This window comes from Nicotiana tomentosiformis, chromosome 5, assembly GCF_000390325.3.
Source record: "Nicotiana tomentosiformis chromosome 5, ASM39032v3, whole genome shotgun sequence".
Classification (NCBI taxonomy): Eukaryota; Viridiplantae; Streptophyta; class Magnoliopsida; order Solanales; family Solanaceae; genus Nicotiana; species Nicotiana tomentosiformis.
Window position 1 is genome coordinate 586,977 of NC_090816.1, and position 14,383 is coordinate 601,359.

Genomic DNA, 14,383 nt, shown 5'->3' on the forward strand with positions numbered 1-14,383 from the left:
TTGCTAGTCTATTTAAGCTCAATTCATTTCATCACTATATAATAATAATAATAATAATAATAATAATAATAATAATAGAAGTTCTCTAACAAGACTAACACTTATATTCAAGTAGTAAATGTTACGTATATGAATTTTTTTTTTCCATTGTGTCAATATATTTGACGATCTGTATTATGAGAATTTTATCATAAAATTAACAAATTTTATGCTGACTGTGAACCTATACAACCCTCCTTTATCTAGGCTTACTATCGATAATGTGAACAAACTTAGAAGAGGCCGGGTTATTTGGTTTAAAGGAGACAAAGATGAATGTATCTCGTAACTTTAATTTAGTAAGCTACCTCCTAAAGTAGTTCCTGGCGACGATTGCACCACCAGCTTTAGGTCATGAATCTAGCTCATATCAAATGCACTCTATACCAGTGAACTATAGAGTGAATTATTTGATAAAAAACACTGTCTAATTAAGATATTAGTTTAATTTGTATATTATAATAGTAGTATTAAAATAAGTAGTAATACTTAGAATACAAGGTTAACTTTTGAGATACTTTGAGAGACCCCTCTCAAGTTTCAGTTAATAACAGTGACCTGATTTATGATATTACTCTTACCTCTCTTACTTTAGTTTCTTTTACCAAATTTCTTAACCTAATTATCACTAGTATTAAAATTTATAATTTAACTAATTTACACTTAATTTACATCGGCTTGTAATGGGCTCCTTCAGATCCAATGGGTGAGCTTCAAATGAGCGTGTTGGGGCTGATTTAGGACGGGTCAAAATAGATTGAGGTCAATAAATGAGTGGGTCAATAACCCGTCCAAAAGTTACCTGAGATGAGCTGAGTCAAGATGAGTTAAAACTTAGGTCATAACTCAACCCGCTCAACTCATATCAAGCTTGAATTATTTAATTATCGAATAAAACTTTTTTTTCTTTTGTTATGGTCATATCAAACAAAAAAAGAATTATTTTATAAATATATTAGTAAAGTAACTATTTATGGATTAATTTGAGCTAAAAATTAGCCTAACTTTAAATGGATTGAGATGAAATAGGTTAAGATGGAATAAGTTTAACGAATAGAGGACTGCCGAACCTTGAACGAATTGGGCGGGTCAAATGGATTTGCGTTCAAATTGACAACCTAGGCGAGCCAACAGGGGTTCTGATAGAAAAGGCCCAAGAGTAAAAGAGCAAAGCAAAAAAAGAACGTGCTTAAACCCTGTTGTGTTGAGTAGCAATGGCGGATGTTCAGAGAAGGGGAAGACCATTACCTCCTCCACCACCAAGAGGCCCGCTTGGTCCACCCCCCTCTAGGCTTGCTCCCCGCCTCCAACCAGTCGATCGGGAGAAGGTCTCTAATTTTCTCTTCTTTTTTTTCTGAATTGGTTACAGTGGTTAGTATTAGATGGTTTTTGGACTTAAATAGCATTGACCTGTAATTTTGTGTAAGCTTGTGCCTTTTTTGTTTCAAGGTGTTTCGAACTTAACCTTCTGTTGTGGACTCTCTAGGGTTTTGGTGTTTATGGTGTATTGCTATTCAACAGCAACAGCTATACTTACAATGCCTTAATCCCAGACTAGTTGGGCTGCCTATATTTTTTTCTCCATTTGAACTCTGTTTCGCTTCAATACTAAACTGACTGGTGTATTATTATATTATACAAGGAATGATATTTGATCTGGTAAACCGAAGTTTGGCATCACTTTGTATTATCTTTGGACAATACATGCTGTTTGGAGTGATCTAATGATGTTATTTCTTTTGTGTGTTTTTGCTAGCAGTTTAGTTGGCATGTTTTTTTTCGACTTACATTTTGTATTTCTTATTCTCACTTACTATGTTAATGTGCGTTTATGGCACAAATATTGAACATTATTCTTTGCATACTGGAAGTTACTTACAATATCCTATTTTTTTTGTTTTTGTTTATGGGGATTCCATCAAAAAACAGACTTGTCCTCTGTTGCTTCGTGTTTTCACCAAGGTATGCACTCCAAAAGAACTCCATTGTTTGTTTTTGTGCTAGTTCTCTTATAAAATCATCACTTCTATTACTCTTAAATAATTTCTACATTTTGTTTTATTTTTGGATGGATGGCAGACTTTAAATGTCTCTCGATAGGTGTAAGTTCTATATTTTATTTTTGTTCATCTTTAATTCATGGAATAACTATATGAGCAAGACATCTTATAAAATTGAAAAAACGATATTAGCAAGACAAAGATCTTAAAGGTGTTGTATCGCCGTAACCCTCAAGTATTATCAGCTTTGGAATTTTTGGGAGTATTAAGAAGTATCTGCAAGATTATGCTTGTCATATCGTGTTTGCTTTCAAAATGTATATGCTTTGCCTTTGCGTAAGCCTCACTTTTTTTTTTGTCACTAAAAAACTGACACTGCGAGCATATTTTTGGTTTCACCCACTTTTAAGACAAGTATGAAACAAATTGTTGCATCGCTATTATGGTCAATCAGCGATACACTCAGTGGAGGCTTTACTTTGGAACTTACAGATTGGAGGCCATCACAGTGACAATGATTTTGCTGTGAGAGGCAAGGAACCCAAAGATGAGGTCCAAATCTATACATGGATGGATGCTACTCTGCGTGAATTAACTGATCTGGTATGATGAAAGTAACAGATATTATATCTTTAAACTGATCTCTCCAATTAGCTGTTGTCTTCCTTCCTCGTTGTGTATCCTCATGTTCATTATGTGCTTGCATGCATGAAGCATTTAAAGATGTTAAGAGATTGCTGCCATTTTTTTGTAGTGCCTTCTATCCTAGACTTGTATGAATTACTATTGTTTCTAATTGTCCGGAAGATGAGCTGTTGGATTCCTTGAGTGCCGAGTCTTCTTCCATATATAGAGCCTGTATTTGAGTTTTCAGTTGACATTTAGAAGATCATTGAAATACTATGAACTTAAGACCTCAATGAGGGGAATCTTACTAGCTCAGTTGGTTGGCTACCTGAAATTTCACCTTATTGGTGAGGGTTCGATTTTCCACCTCTAATCCCCTCCTTACTTTCTCCTTCCCCTACCCCCTTTTTTAGAAAAAAAAGACCTCAATGAGCTGGTATATTGATAATATTCAACATGAAAGCAAGACTATAAGGGTTCTTGAACCAATTGATGTTATCAGTAATTGCTTAGACAGTTGAATAGGTTCTGACAAAATTTAGTCTCTCTTGATGGTTATAAGTGAAAAACTACTCACCAAAATTGACAGCAGAATGTACTATTAAACTTATTCGGCATGCCTAAATGTCAGGCAAAATGCATCGGTATAAGTAATCAAATTCATTTTAATTTTGTGGCACAATTTGTATATCATCGGCTTCCAGGGACATGCCAGTGCAGTTGTACTGTAAATCTTTTTAATAACTGTGGTATCCAGGCTAGTTTACACGCACCTTGATTAGTTCCATCCATGCTACCTCCCACCACATGGATACCGGGTAAGTCTATCCACCAAGGCTTGGACAGATGGGAAGAAATCACCTAGTGTCTTTCCTCCTCTGGATTTGAACCTAATGGTTCTCAACTCACTTCATCGACCATTAGGCCGCACCCTTGGTTGCAGTTGTACTGTAATTTTCCTCACTCTTCTTTATATCCTAATATATTTCCATGCCAAACATTCTTTCATGTGGTTTATCTGTTTACTGCGTCTGTATCAGGTTAAAGAAGTAGCTCCAGAAGCAAGACGAAGAGATGCAACTTTGTCCTTTGCTTTTGTCTATCCTGATAAAAGGGGGCGATTTGTCGTTAGAGAGGTCTTTCTCACTTCTTTCTCTATATGCTTGTTTGTATATGAACTTGGTGTTGACATGTGAAGGTGTGCTTGTTGTATATGTGGTGCTTCTGCACCCTTTTCTTAATTATGTTGCGGCCTTTTGGATGGTTAATGATACGTGTCATATTGTGTACGTGTGGACCATGTTTGTAGTTCATGCAAGATGTTCTTTCATTTGATTATGCCCTCTTATTCACATTTTCCGAGCCTAGTTTTGCACTAGAATAAAGGATAATTGCTGTGACAACTAACTTCCAGAACATGTCATCTGTTGAGTTATTTGAAGATTCCATGGACTTTATAAACATGATAGACATGATGCGACAACGTGTCACTTTTACCGCTTTTAAAGTTTGTTCATCTTACATGTTCGATTTGTCTACTAAGTTCTTCGTCATGTCCTACTGACTTCTTGGTCTTTGCACAATCTACTAGTAAATTTAGTTGTCAATGTGTGCAATAGTTTCAAAGTTTCTTCATTTAGTGTTCCTTGAATTTTAGTGTTTGAATGTTACTATTGTGTGAGAAATCTGAGATTGCCATTTGTGATTTTTAATGTAACAATATTTGTTATAATATTTTCAAGTCAACAGTGATCTTATAGTGTTTATTAATCTCCCTGATGTGAAGGTGGGGAGAACGTTTTCTTATCCAAATATGAGGCGACCAGATAGTGGCAGCAAAACTTTGAGTGAACTTAAATTTCAGGTAAACACTTTGTTCATATGGAATCATCAACCTCAACCTAACTTTTCCGGAATTTGGTGTTCACTTGTTTTTGCCACTGCAGATAGGAGATTACTTGGATGTGGCTATCCTGTTCCAGTGATCTGTTATGGCATCTCTGTCGGGATTAAAATTATGCAAAACTTGTATTACTTTGTGTTCTTCATACTTATACATATCTGTAATTTTCTTGCTAATCTGAGCTCCAATGTTCATTTTCGCTGTGAGATTGCCTCCAGAGTGCTCTATGACTAGATCTATTATGTTACGTTCGTATGCAATTGATTTAACTGGACTCTTCTTTGAGCCAACTCCATTGTTACACTGCTGTCAGCACTTTTATGATTCTTTGTGATTTCATTTCCTTTTTTTTTCTTCAATTCTATGACCTGCAAGTATCTCTTGAGCTCATGTTCCTGCTTTTTAAACACATAACATACATTACTTGTAAACTTTTGGCTTATAAGATGTTGTCGTCAGTAAACTCTAACCAAGCTTATATAGGGGAATATACGAGTGGTGAAGAGATGATGTCCCTTTTAACTTTTGGTTTGAATAAAAGCTGAGAATATAGGAAAATAAAAAATTTATGCAAAAAGTTTTACATGTACACACACTATGGGAAAGGGATAATAAGATGATGATCTGCTAGTTCAGAAAAAGAGACGAAGGTGGTACTCAGAAAAGGAAAAGGAGAACCTGTGGGTTTGAGGAAATAAAAGCTAGAACTGAGAATAGGAAAATAGTTCCCTATGCATATCCGCAGCAGCTGGTGTTGGCACAGTGTAGATCTTGTCAGTATGATCTTATGGGATCCTACATATTGAATTGTACAAACATATGCACCATTTTGAGTGCTTCTGTCATCTTGAGAAGCTGGTGTCAACAGATCTTGCTATTGTACCGTATATATGGATCAAATTCAGACAGAGAAACAATGGAACATTGATGCATCTACAAGTGTCTGCTCTTGTAAATTCCTCTCTAAGGATTCTACAGGGTAATTTGAACATTATAGCCACTGTACTGGGGTGGAACAGCCACTTATTAAGACCTGAACAAGAATCGTCATTAAGTTAACAATTGTCAAGAGCCACAGAACATTATTAGAAGAAAGAAGTCACAAATATTAAATACCTTTTTTCTTCAGAGCTTTGTTCAGATGTCCAGACGATATCTTTTAATCCCGAAGAGAAGTTCTTGTAAAACTGCCATTTTTAAGATCAAAGAATCTGTTAGGTCACTATGGTCTTCCAATAATTACAGTAGAGTTCATGATACACAATGTCACAATTATTCTAGGAATTTAAACAAGAACATACCTTGTGAAACTCTAGTGTGTCACCACCAGTTTTCCGGAGCTCAACCAAATGCAACGACGGAGCCACTTCAAACACCTGAAGTAACAAGTATGCACCAATCTATTAATATCAATGAGAGGGATGTCGTTTACATGATACTTTCTGATTCTGAAGTAGCCTTCTTCCCTAAGAGGAAATTGTAGAAGGAAAATAAGGCAAGGCCTAATAAGGTCCCTATTCTCAAGTCAGTAATAACCCACCATTTAAACCATTTAATATTGGGAAGCAACTAGTTAAAAGACTTTCTATTATAAAGAATGAAGTAGTCACCTCTGTTGCTACAGCAAGGTGGCCTTTCCTTCCTGTCCTGTCACCTTGTAACTTCATCTGGAATAGTCAAGATTAAGAATTTGTTTTAGGAAAAAAAAAATTATTCGGTAAAAGGTCAAATTTCCACTAGGGTCAATTGATATCAGTCAAATCCAGACATCCAATGCTGAAGGCGCAAGCAAGGTGTTACCTTGTAATTTTTCTTCTGAACATTGAAACCCAAAGGTTTTGCAGTTTCCTCAATTTTGGAGATAATCTCATTTGCAGGGCACCTGGAAGTAAATTGTGTTTCTCTCTTGATAAGGCCCTGTACTTTGCGGATCCATACATTAGAAAATGCATTAGCAGCAAAATCTGAATAAAAAGAGAAGCAGAAGAGACACTTTTTGACATAATTTAAAGTCAGATTATATCAAATATTTATCACTATAATGATGAAATCAATTAACGCTGAGGCTAGTTAGACAAACTATCTTCTGAAAACTCAAGGAATCATACTCCAAGATCGAACAAGACATCCTTACTGTATGCTGCTGCTTTCTCATTCTAATTACCCTTAGATCTAATGGACTTTGAAAGATCATATACCATAAACATGTCTGTTAGGGTGTTTAGAAGTGTCAAGATATATGAAAGTGTCACCTGCTTTTCAAACAAATTTTCTAGGTTGAAACTTTTTGACCTTGAAATGAGCTCGAACGCATTGACAGAAGCAGGTTTTTCCTTGCTTTCTGTGATGAGATGATCCTGCCAAAATAAAATATGCATATCATTTCAAACATGATGTTAGGTTCTCAAGACTACTTATAGCTCTCAGTTCATCTTATTAAGCTCCAATTATACCCTCTATAGCTATTATATTTCTCACGGAATACAAAAGGAAATGGCCCTTCTGTTGTTCATCCTTACTTAAATCTCATCCCAACTACAAGGCCCAAAAACTCAAACGGACCTTGTTAACATGCCGGGGCACATAAGTTATGCTTATCGTTCAAACAGTTGAAATCATATCTCTAACTAATGTAAGTATCTCATGTCTCAAAACTTTATTGACAAATATTCAAGGCGCGGTGGGTAGGAGGTGACTATAAATGGAAAGAACTTGCTTTGAACTTTTGAACAGTACTAGGTGTGAAAGGAAAAGTGACTTACATCTGAGCCATTGAAAATGGCATCAATGTCATCAAGATTGACATCATCATCTTGCTCAAAATTTGGTGGCTTGTAATCTTTCTCGAACCAATCATCTTCAAGGATCTCTGGAATAGTGATCCTCTGAAACAAAACATTAGAAATGATTCATCAGGAAAAAGAAACAAGAAACAAGAAACATGAATTCTTTTTTTTTTTTTTTGGGGGGGGGGGGGAGGATTTGGAACACTAAGTAATACTTGAAGTGGTGGCATTGGCGCCAAGAGCATATTATTTCATCAAACTAATTAGGTGAAGAGAAACCCAGTTTTATTCACATGAATATTCCTAAATGTGCACTTGGTCAGTTCTTGAGTACTCTATATAATTCCTAAGATGAAAGGTAAATCTTTAGATCAGTATTTATTAGAATTAGCTCATTCCAAAGATGCTCATTCGAGGAAGCAGTTAAAGTAAAGATAAAGGGACTTACCGTGAGTGGATTTGGATCAAGAATACGCTTGATCAGTTTCTTTGAGCTGGAGGATAACCATGGTGGAAGTGAAAAATGAGCCTTCAGGATCTAACAACAATTGACTTACAAAATTATATAAGTAGAATTATGAAAATAAATGAAGGAAGAATTCCAGAAACAACTCTGAAAATAAATGAAGATGGAAAAAACTTCAGAAACTTACTTTTCGGTACAGAGCATTTAGGTTTGGTTCATCAAAAGGCAAGTATCCAGCGACTAGAACAAAGAGTATGACTCCACAGGACCAGACATCAGCTGATGTACCATCATAGCCTTTGTCAGTTAATACCTGATACAACATTTCTTGTTAAAGGCAGGAAACCAGTAAAAAATAATAATAAGTGTTTAGCTGTTAAATAACAATGCTGTAGGTTGTTGTTACCTCAGGGGCAACATAGTTTGGTGTCCCACAGGCAGTATGAAGCAGTCCATCGTCCTGCAATAATATTGACAGTTTTCCATCAGCTATAATACTATACAATACTAGTGAGGGAGTTGTGAATGTGATTAAAGTGAGGGATGATGGGGAACATCGATGTATGAATTTGTAACAGGTGCAGGCAGTTATTCATTTGTTTACTTATTTATTGACGATTATACCTTTACTTTTTTGATAGTCAATATTCAAAGAGCATTGGCAGTGGATGTTTTCTTCGATCACGATTCTTTCACATTATCTTATAGCATTTGTGTAACCTAAAATTTTGTGGTTTATGGTTATTTTTTAAATCAATGAACTTTGTTTCCATAAAATGCATTGATCAATTATCAAAAAACCCACAAAAATTGTCAATTTGACTCTTCTATACTAAATATGGTTATCTACTTTAGGACAGAGTCTTTATATACTCTTATGTTTTCAAACATACAGAATACTTACTCGAACTTGTTTGGAAAGTGCACTCAATCCAAAGTCTGAAACTTTAAGAGTACCGAATGAATCCAGCAACAGATTCTCAGGCTACAAATCGTTACAGGTCAGGTAACAGAATATTAATACTAGTCAAAGCGTGAAAGGAATAGAACTTCAGTATTTTACAAAAAATGAGATTAAGGGTCAGCAACCTTCAAGTCTCTGTGGTAAACGCCTCTGCTATGGCAGTAATCAACAGCATTAATAAGCTGTTGAAAGTATCTTCTAGCTTCATCCTCTTTGAGTCTGCCATGTCTAGCCTGTTGAATATGTTATTCAGATACAAACGCTCATAGCAAATACAAGATCTTTCATCCAGGAATAAAATGTGATAACAGATGCAAATAAGTACAAAATGAACATGTACTCTGAATTTAGCAAAGAGTTCCAAGAAAACTCTACTTTACCAGTCATCTCTGTCTACCCCAGAAAAATAGGGGAAAGGAGGATGTACAAGTGCATAAAGCAAGTCCAAAGGAGAAAACTTACAATTTCATCAAAGAGCTCTCCTCCATGAACATATTCGAGGACAATATAGATCTTCGTCTTGCTAGCCATAACCTAATAGCAACCAGTTAAAAAGATATGAAGCATTCAAGAAGATATCATTAGAGAAAAAGAGTAATTTAAGGGCATGTAACTTCATAAAACTTGGTGTTGGAGCACCTTCTAGCATGAAGCCAAACATGGGCAAGCTCGTACAGTGATAGGAGGTGCTAACAGAAGCAGATAATCACCATAACTCGGCATAGGCATAGAAACATTTGCAAAAGAATTGTATGTTTATAAGTGACGAGGAAGAAGCCAGGAAGGATCACAACATACCTCAAAGATTCTTATGACATTTGGATGTTTGATCAACTTCATCGTTGATATTTCTCTTTTAATCTGTCAACAAAGTACATCTTGGATCACATAATCACATTCCCTTTCTAATTCAATAGAAAATACTAAAGGCTATTCATCCATCTGACATCTCCCGTTAACTTTCTTCTAGAATAAAAGCAACATTACATATACATTTTTACAGTTAGATAGTTATGTTAAATAGTTAAATTAGAGAATATATATACTGGTGCCCCTCATCGCATGAAATATACACATATCATTGAATATATGTACGAAACATAGTAAATTGTGCCGAAAAGGAGGAGTCAGGCATAAGACATTTGTGTTTGTGCATTTTTCAATCTCACTTACTTCTCACATGATATTATAGTGTTCAAGAGAAGTAAACTCTAATTAGTTATCGCATAGTCACCAGTGCATCTAAGCGATGAAATATCACTAATGCGTAACTCTTAGGCAGCTGACGAATTTGTCAGAGGTATGATAACCTTCCATGAGTATTGAATAAAACAAGCCCCACTACAAGAGTGGCAATACTTGTGCAAGCACAACCTAATAAGTCAAGCCCTCATGTAAGGTTAAACGCATTGTCATGCGCCAATCAGTAGGTAGGAATTCCAGCAAGATTTTTATCATGTTCTGGAGACTTTTTACAACAAGTTTCTTGGTTTCGTCAGAGTCTTTCATTCTTCCGAAGCCACCCGTAGAAGCTTTAGTTATCGTTCCAACAAGTTCCATTGATTTTTCCTTATTCAGTTTTCTCTCATGTCCCAAGGCTACTTCTCCACTTCATTTTATTCATCATTGACCTCAATTTGATCCAATAATAAGTCATTTGAATTTGACTCTTCATCAGTGATAAAAATCATTTATCTTGAATTTCATCTGTTGAATTGTGATGCAAAGGTGATACGATCCGGACTAGCACTCTTGACAATGGAGGCATGCATGTAGACATCATGATGACGGAGTGTTTTAGTGGAGCATGGAAGCTGAAGATAAATCCACGCTTCACCACGTTGCATCCGTGGCCGCAAACCATCCATGTCCATTTCCAGAAAGAGGGCCAGAATCAGCTGAGAAGATCCATGCCCACGAATCACCATTTGTACCCACGAATCAAGCTAAGCAGCTTCTTTCCGTGCCCACGAAGCAAACCACACCTGACGAGCCCATACCAACAGAATATCACCTGGTCCGTGGCCATGAAACTTCATCCATGGTAGCGACCACCACACACGCGAGCCGCCTTGATGAGCTGGACACAAGCATGTGGACCTACGCCATGCTTGCCTATGAGTTGATACCAGGGCTACAAGTTTTCCCTTTTGGGCGTAGTAATTACTAATTAGGCCCATTAAGGGGTATTTATGTCTTCCCTTGCTTTATTTAGACCTAGTATAAATAGATTATGATGAGGTCATTCTCATCTAAGCTAGATTTTTGGATGATAGAAGAATTACCTTGTTTGGTAAGGTTTTGGGAATTGTTCCCTTGTATCTCCCTTTAAACCTCTCTTGGATAGATCCATGTGTAATTATCCATTAATATGAGTTCATATCTCTTTCCCCCCTTGGACTGATTCGAGTAATTAAATGTTAGTTTAATTGCTAGATTATCTTTTCTTTCTTCCAAATCTCTTCCCCCTCCTTCTCTATTTCTAGATCTATCCTTGTTGTCTTATCTTGTTATTTGATTATTTTGCCAACCTCTTGCTTTCACGCATTTTAGCTCGTACCAAAAGGTCAAGGTTTTCATGATCACCTAACCAACAAAACAATAGACATTGATGTGAAGGGTTGAGAAGAGTGGGAAAATGTTGATGCTCAACTGTGTTGCCTTCTAATACAATACATCAATCCTATTTTTAAGGAATTGCTTCGTCCCTCTGACACTTGTTACTTGGTTTGGAAAAAGGCTTGCATTTAGATACTGATGATATTTTCCCGATTTTGTGACATGATTTCCTGAATGACTAACTTGATAAAGTCGAATATTGATATGCATGTCAAATTGGACATGTTCAGCACTCTAGGAAAAGTTCGGGGAATCAATGCCTGTGAACGTCAAGTGTAGAGAAATTGCAGGAGTAACAACAGAAGATACTCTTCTTCCTTTTTTATAAGCAACGATAGAAGATATTCTTAGTTCTCACCCTTTTAGGAGTTCCACCAAGTTTTGACTTAAGTGACATGAAGACACAATGCTAGCTCCTCATCTGCCTAAATTTCACATGGAAAAGGCACCACACTCACCACTCAATCAACCTCAATCCCCTTGTATCAATAGACAATCCATCACAGTAGGAGGAATGAGTGCTTAGCCACTACTTAATCCAAGAAAGTTTAACATCAGTGACACAACTACAGAGGACTTATTCCGGAGAACTTTGCAATAGTTCCGAAGGAGCATAAAGGCAAGCTTTGTTAGCATAAGATCCTCTTTTAATGATGACAATCAGAAATGAATATCACTAACTTTACTTTGTCTTTTTGAAGGCTGACAACTGACAAGTGGAGATTGAATCATATCTGGAGCTACAAATTCATAGGGAAAGATGAACCGAGAAAGACCTAGAAGGAAGGAAATAAGAACATGAAGTCTGCGGAAGGAAATAAGTATCAACACATTGGTATAAGGCAGAAGATATCCAGATTCATGACAACTCAAGACATTAAAAGGATGTCCGGATTCGTACACAACATAAGGATCAAAATACACTTCGGACATTATCTCTAACAAAACAAAAGATCTCTCAGAGAAATACTTGGAAAGATAGTCAAGTCTAGAAGATTACAGAAGATCAGTCTAGATTTCAAGAATGGCTTCAAGCAACTAGCAGGATATCAGAATCAGCAATTACAAGTTTCAAGGAATAATTACCCCAAATTCAAAGGAGGTTCACATCGGCTAGTCTCAAGACCCTCACTATATATTCAAGGACAAATTAGAAGAAATATGCATGCAGCTTTCACTCAAAAGTCTTTCTCCCTTATTCTTCATGTTCTATGTATTTCTCTAAACGTTGGTGGTGAACGTGAAAAAACCACAGGCTGTACAAACCAAACTAAGAACTCTAAGAGATAATACCCTTGCAACCTAAGGGGATCCGATTATGCACCACATTGGTGGACTGAACCAGTATAAAAACATCATGTGTCACTTTATTTTCTGCACTATGTGCTTTCCTGTTCTTACTTCTGCTTTTTACATTGCTTAGCTGACTTTTCATAAAATAGTCGCCTAAATTTAAAAAAGGCCAGAATTCACCCCTCCCCTCATGTGCTATCAAGCTCCTCCATAAATTGCATCAACAAAGAACTGCACAATTCCTCACAGAGATATGCAATCACATTCACATACACATCAAAGGAGGAAAAGCTCCCTTCTCCACTTTTAAGAGACATTTAGGAGCGCCACCAACATTAACCTTTTCACCCTCTTTTTCCTTCTTTTGCAAAGTTGAATCTGTTAATGAGTACCAAGACACCTCCATATATGCTCTGTGAGCTTCATTATCTGCTTTTCCCCTTTATTTGCTTTAACTATTCCAACTTGAGCATAGGAGGTAAAGCTGTCAAAAAGATTCAGGCACGAGGCATTTATCTTCATCCATTCATCAATACGCACAGTTTTGCATCTTGGCTCGCTTGTTTGACTGTTACGGAGCTTAGAAAAGAAAGAAAGACTTTAGGAAGCCGTGATATATAACATTTCAGGATGGTATACACACAGTTTGCATCTTGTGTCGCTTGTAGGTATTCTGAAAATGTACAGACGGCCTATTCCAACTTTGTATATATATAGATTTTATTTTTTAGCAGTTACTATCCAATCCATGCCAGATTGTTAATCTCTTTTCAAGGCATGATTTCTAAGATAAGACCCGAAAAGTTTACATCGAAAGATAACCCCCATAGCCATATGAGAAAACATGATGTGCGTTGAAGGGAAACAAAGAATTGGGTACCTGTTCCATAATGTTGTTGCGGAGGACGCGATCGCGGTCAATGATTTTGATGGCGACACTATCGCCTGTCTGTACGTTCTTGGCATATTTGACCTTTGCAAAGCTGCCCTCTCCTAAGGTCTTACCCAATTCATATTTCCCTAATCGCGTCCGGCTCCGACTAAATTTAGGCGTACCCGTTGAACTGCTCATTCTCTCCAATTTCAAAAACTCAATTCTGATTGTGATTAAGGAGGAGGCGCGGTAAGAAGAAGAAGAAGAAGAAGAAGAAGGAGCCTATGGAAAGAATGATGCGAGTCTTTCTCCAACGGTCTATCTCTTCTCCACCACCTAATATGGTTTCGTGATTACTACAATTTCATGGCTAAGCTTTCCAAATGAGCGGCAAATACAAAACAGAAAAGGACCCTAACTAACTAAGGAATTTTCAAAGCTTAGGGGTCATTTGGCAGGTGCATAAAAATAATGCAGAATATGGTGTATTAATAATGTCGATATTAATTATGCTTGAATTAGTTATGTTGGCATTAATTATATTGAATATGGTGTATTAGTAATACATTGTGTCATACATTTTGGATGATTGACACAATGGCCCATAAGGGGCTTGTTTTTGAAAGTATTTAAAAATTGATCTTGAACCCGCTCACACTTATTATCTTCAGCAATTTCTCTACCAGATTGATAGATCTAATGTTATATTTACACTGCCTATATTGCCAATTGTCCACAAACTCCACTAAGTTAAAATAATTTTAAACTCGTTCAATTATCACCAAACTCTACCAAATTAGCATAGTTTTGTG

The 14,383-nt window shown here is 36.5% G+C and overlaps 2 protein-coding genes across 2 annotated transcripts; one reads left to right on the forward strand and one right to left on the reverse strand.

Annotated features, from left to right (window-relative positions):
- Window positions 1-1,172: 1,172 nt before the first annotated feature.
- Window positions 1,173-4,908, forward strand: LOC104101376 (histone deacetylase complex subunit SAP18-like). Its single transcript, XM_009608813.4, has 6 exons — window positions 1,173-1,367; window positions 1,969-2,001; window positions 2,532-2,642; window positions 3,707-3,802; window positions 4,453-4,530; window positions 4,613-4,908. Exons 1-6 carry the CDS (start codon window positions 1,254-1,256, stop codon window positions 4,649-4,651), a joined length of 471 nt encoding a protein of 156 aa, XP_009607108.1. The 5' UTR covers window positions 1,173-1,253; the 3' UTR covers window positions 4,652-4,908.
- Window positions 4,909-5,119: 211 nt separating this feature from the next.
- Window positions 5,120-13,963, reverse strand: LOC104101375 (CBL-interacting serine/threonine-protein kinase 9). Its single transcript, XM_009608812.4, has 15 exons — window positions 13,578-13,963; window positions 9,584-9,646; window positions 9,248-9,319; window positions 8,911-9,018; window positions 8,726-8,806; window positions 8,228-8,281; window positions 8,009-8,134; window positions 7,804-7,893; window positions 7,332-7,454; window positions 6,822-6,926; window positions 6,370-6,486; window positions 6,180-6,236; window positions 5,871-5,945; window positions 5,686-5,756; window positions 5,120-5,602 (listed from the first exon to the last, which is right to left on the reverse strand). The coding sequence occupies exons 1-15, from the start codon at window positions 13,767-13,769 to the stop codon at window positions 5,596-5,598; spliced, it is 1,341 nt and encodes a 446-aa protein (XP_009607107.1). The 5' UTR covers window positions 13,770-13,963; the 3' UTR covers window positions 5,120-5,595.
- Between the last annotated feature and the right edge of the window lie 420 nt (window positions 13,964-14,383).

Coding starts and splice junctions, on each gene's coding strand:
- LOC104101376 (XM_009608813.4), top strand. CDS start 1,254: ATGGCGGATGTTCAGAGAAGGGGAAGACCATTACCTCCTCCACCACCA. Junction 2,643..3,706: donor TGCGTGAATTAACTGATCTG/GTATGATGAAAG, acceptor CGTCTGTATCAG/GTTAAAGAAGTAGCTCCAGA. Junction 3,803..4,452: donor GGCGATTTGTCGTTAGAGAG/GTCTTTCTCACT, acceptor CCTGATGTGAAG/GTGGGGAGAACGTTTTCTTA.
- LOC104101375 (XM_009608812.4), bottom strand. CDS start 13,769: ATGAGCAGTTCAACGGGTACGCCTAAATTTAGTCGGAGCCGGACGCGA. Junction 9,320..9,583: donor ATGTCATAAGAATCTTTGAG/GTATGTTGTGAT, acceptor GGTTGCTATTAG/GTTATGGCTAGCAAGACGAA. Junction 6,927..7,331: donor CCATTTTCAATGGCTCAGAT/GTAAGTCACTTT, acceptor TTATTTTGGCAG/GATCATCTCATCACAGAAAG.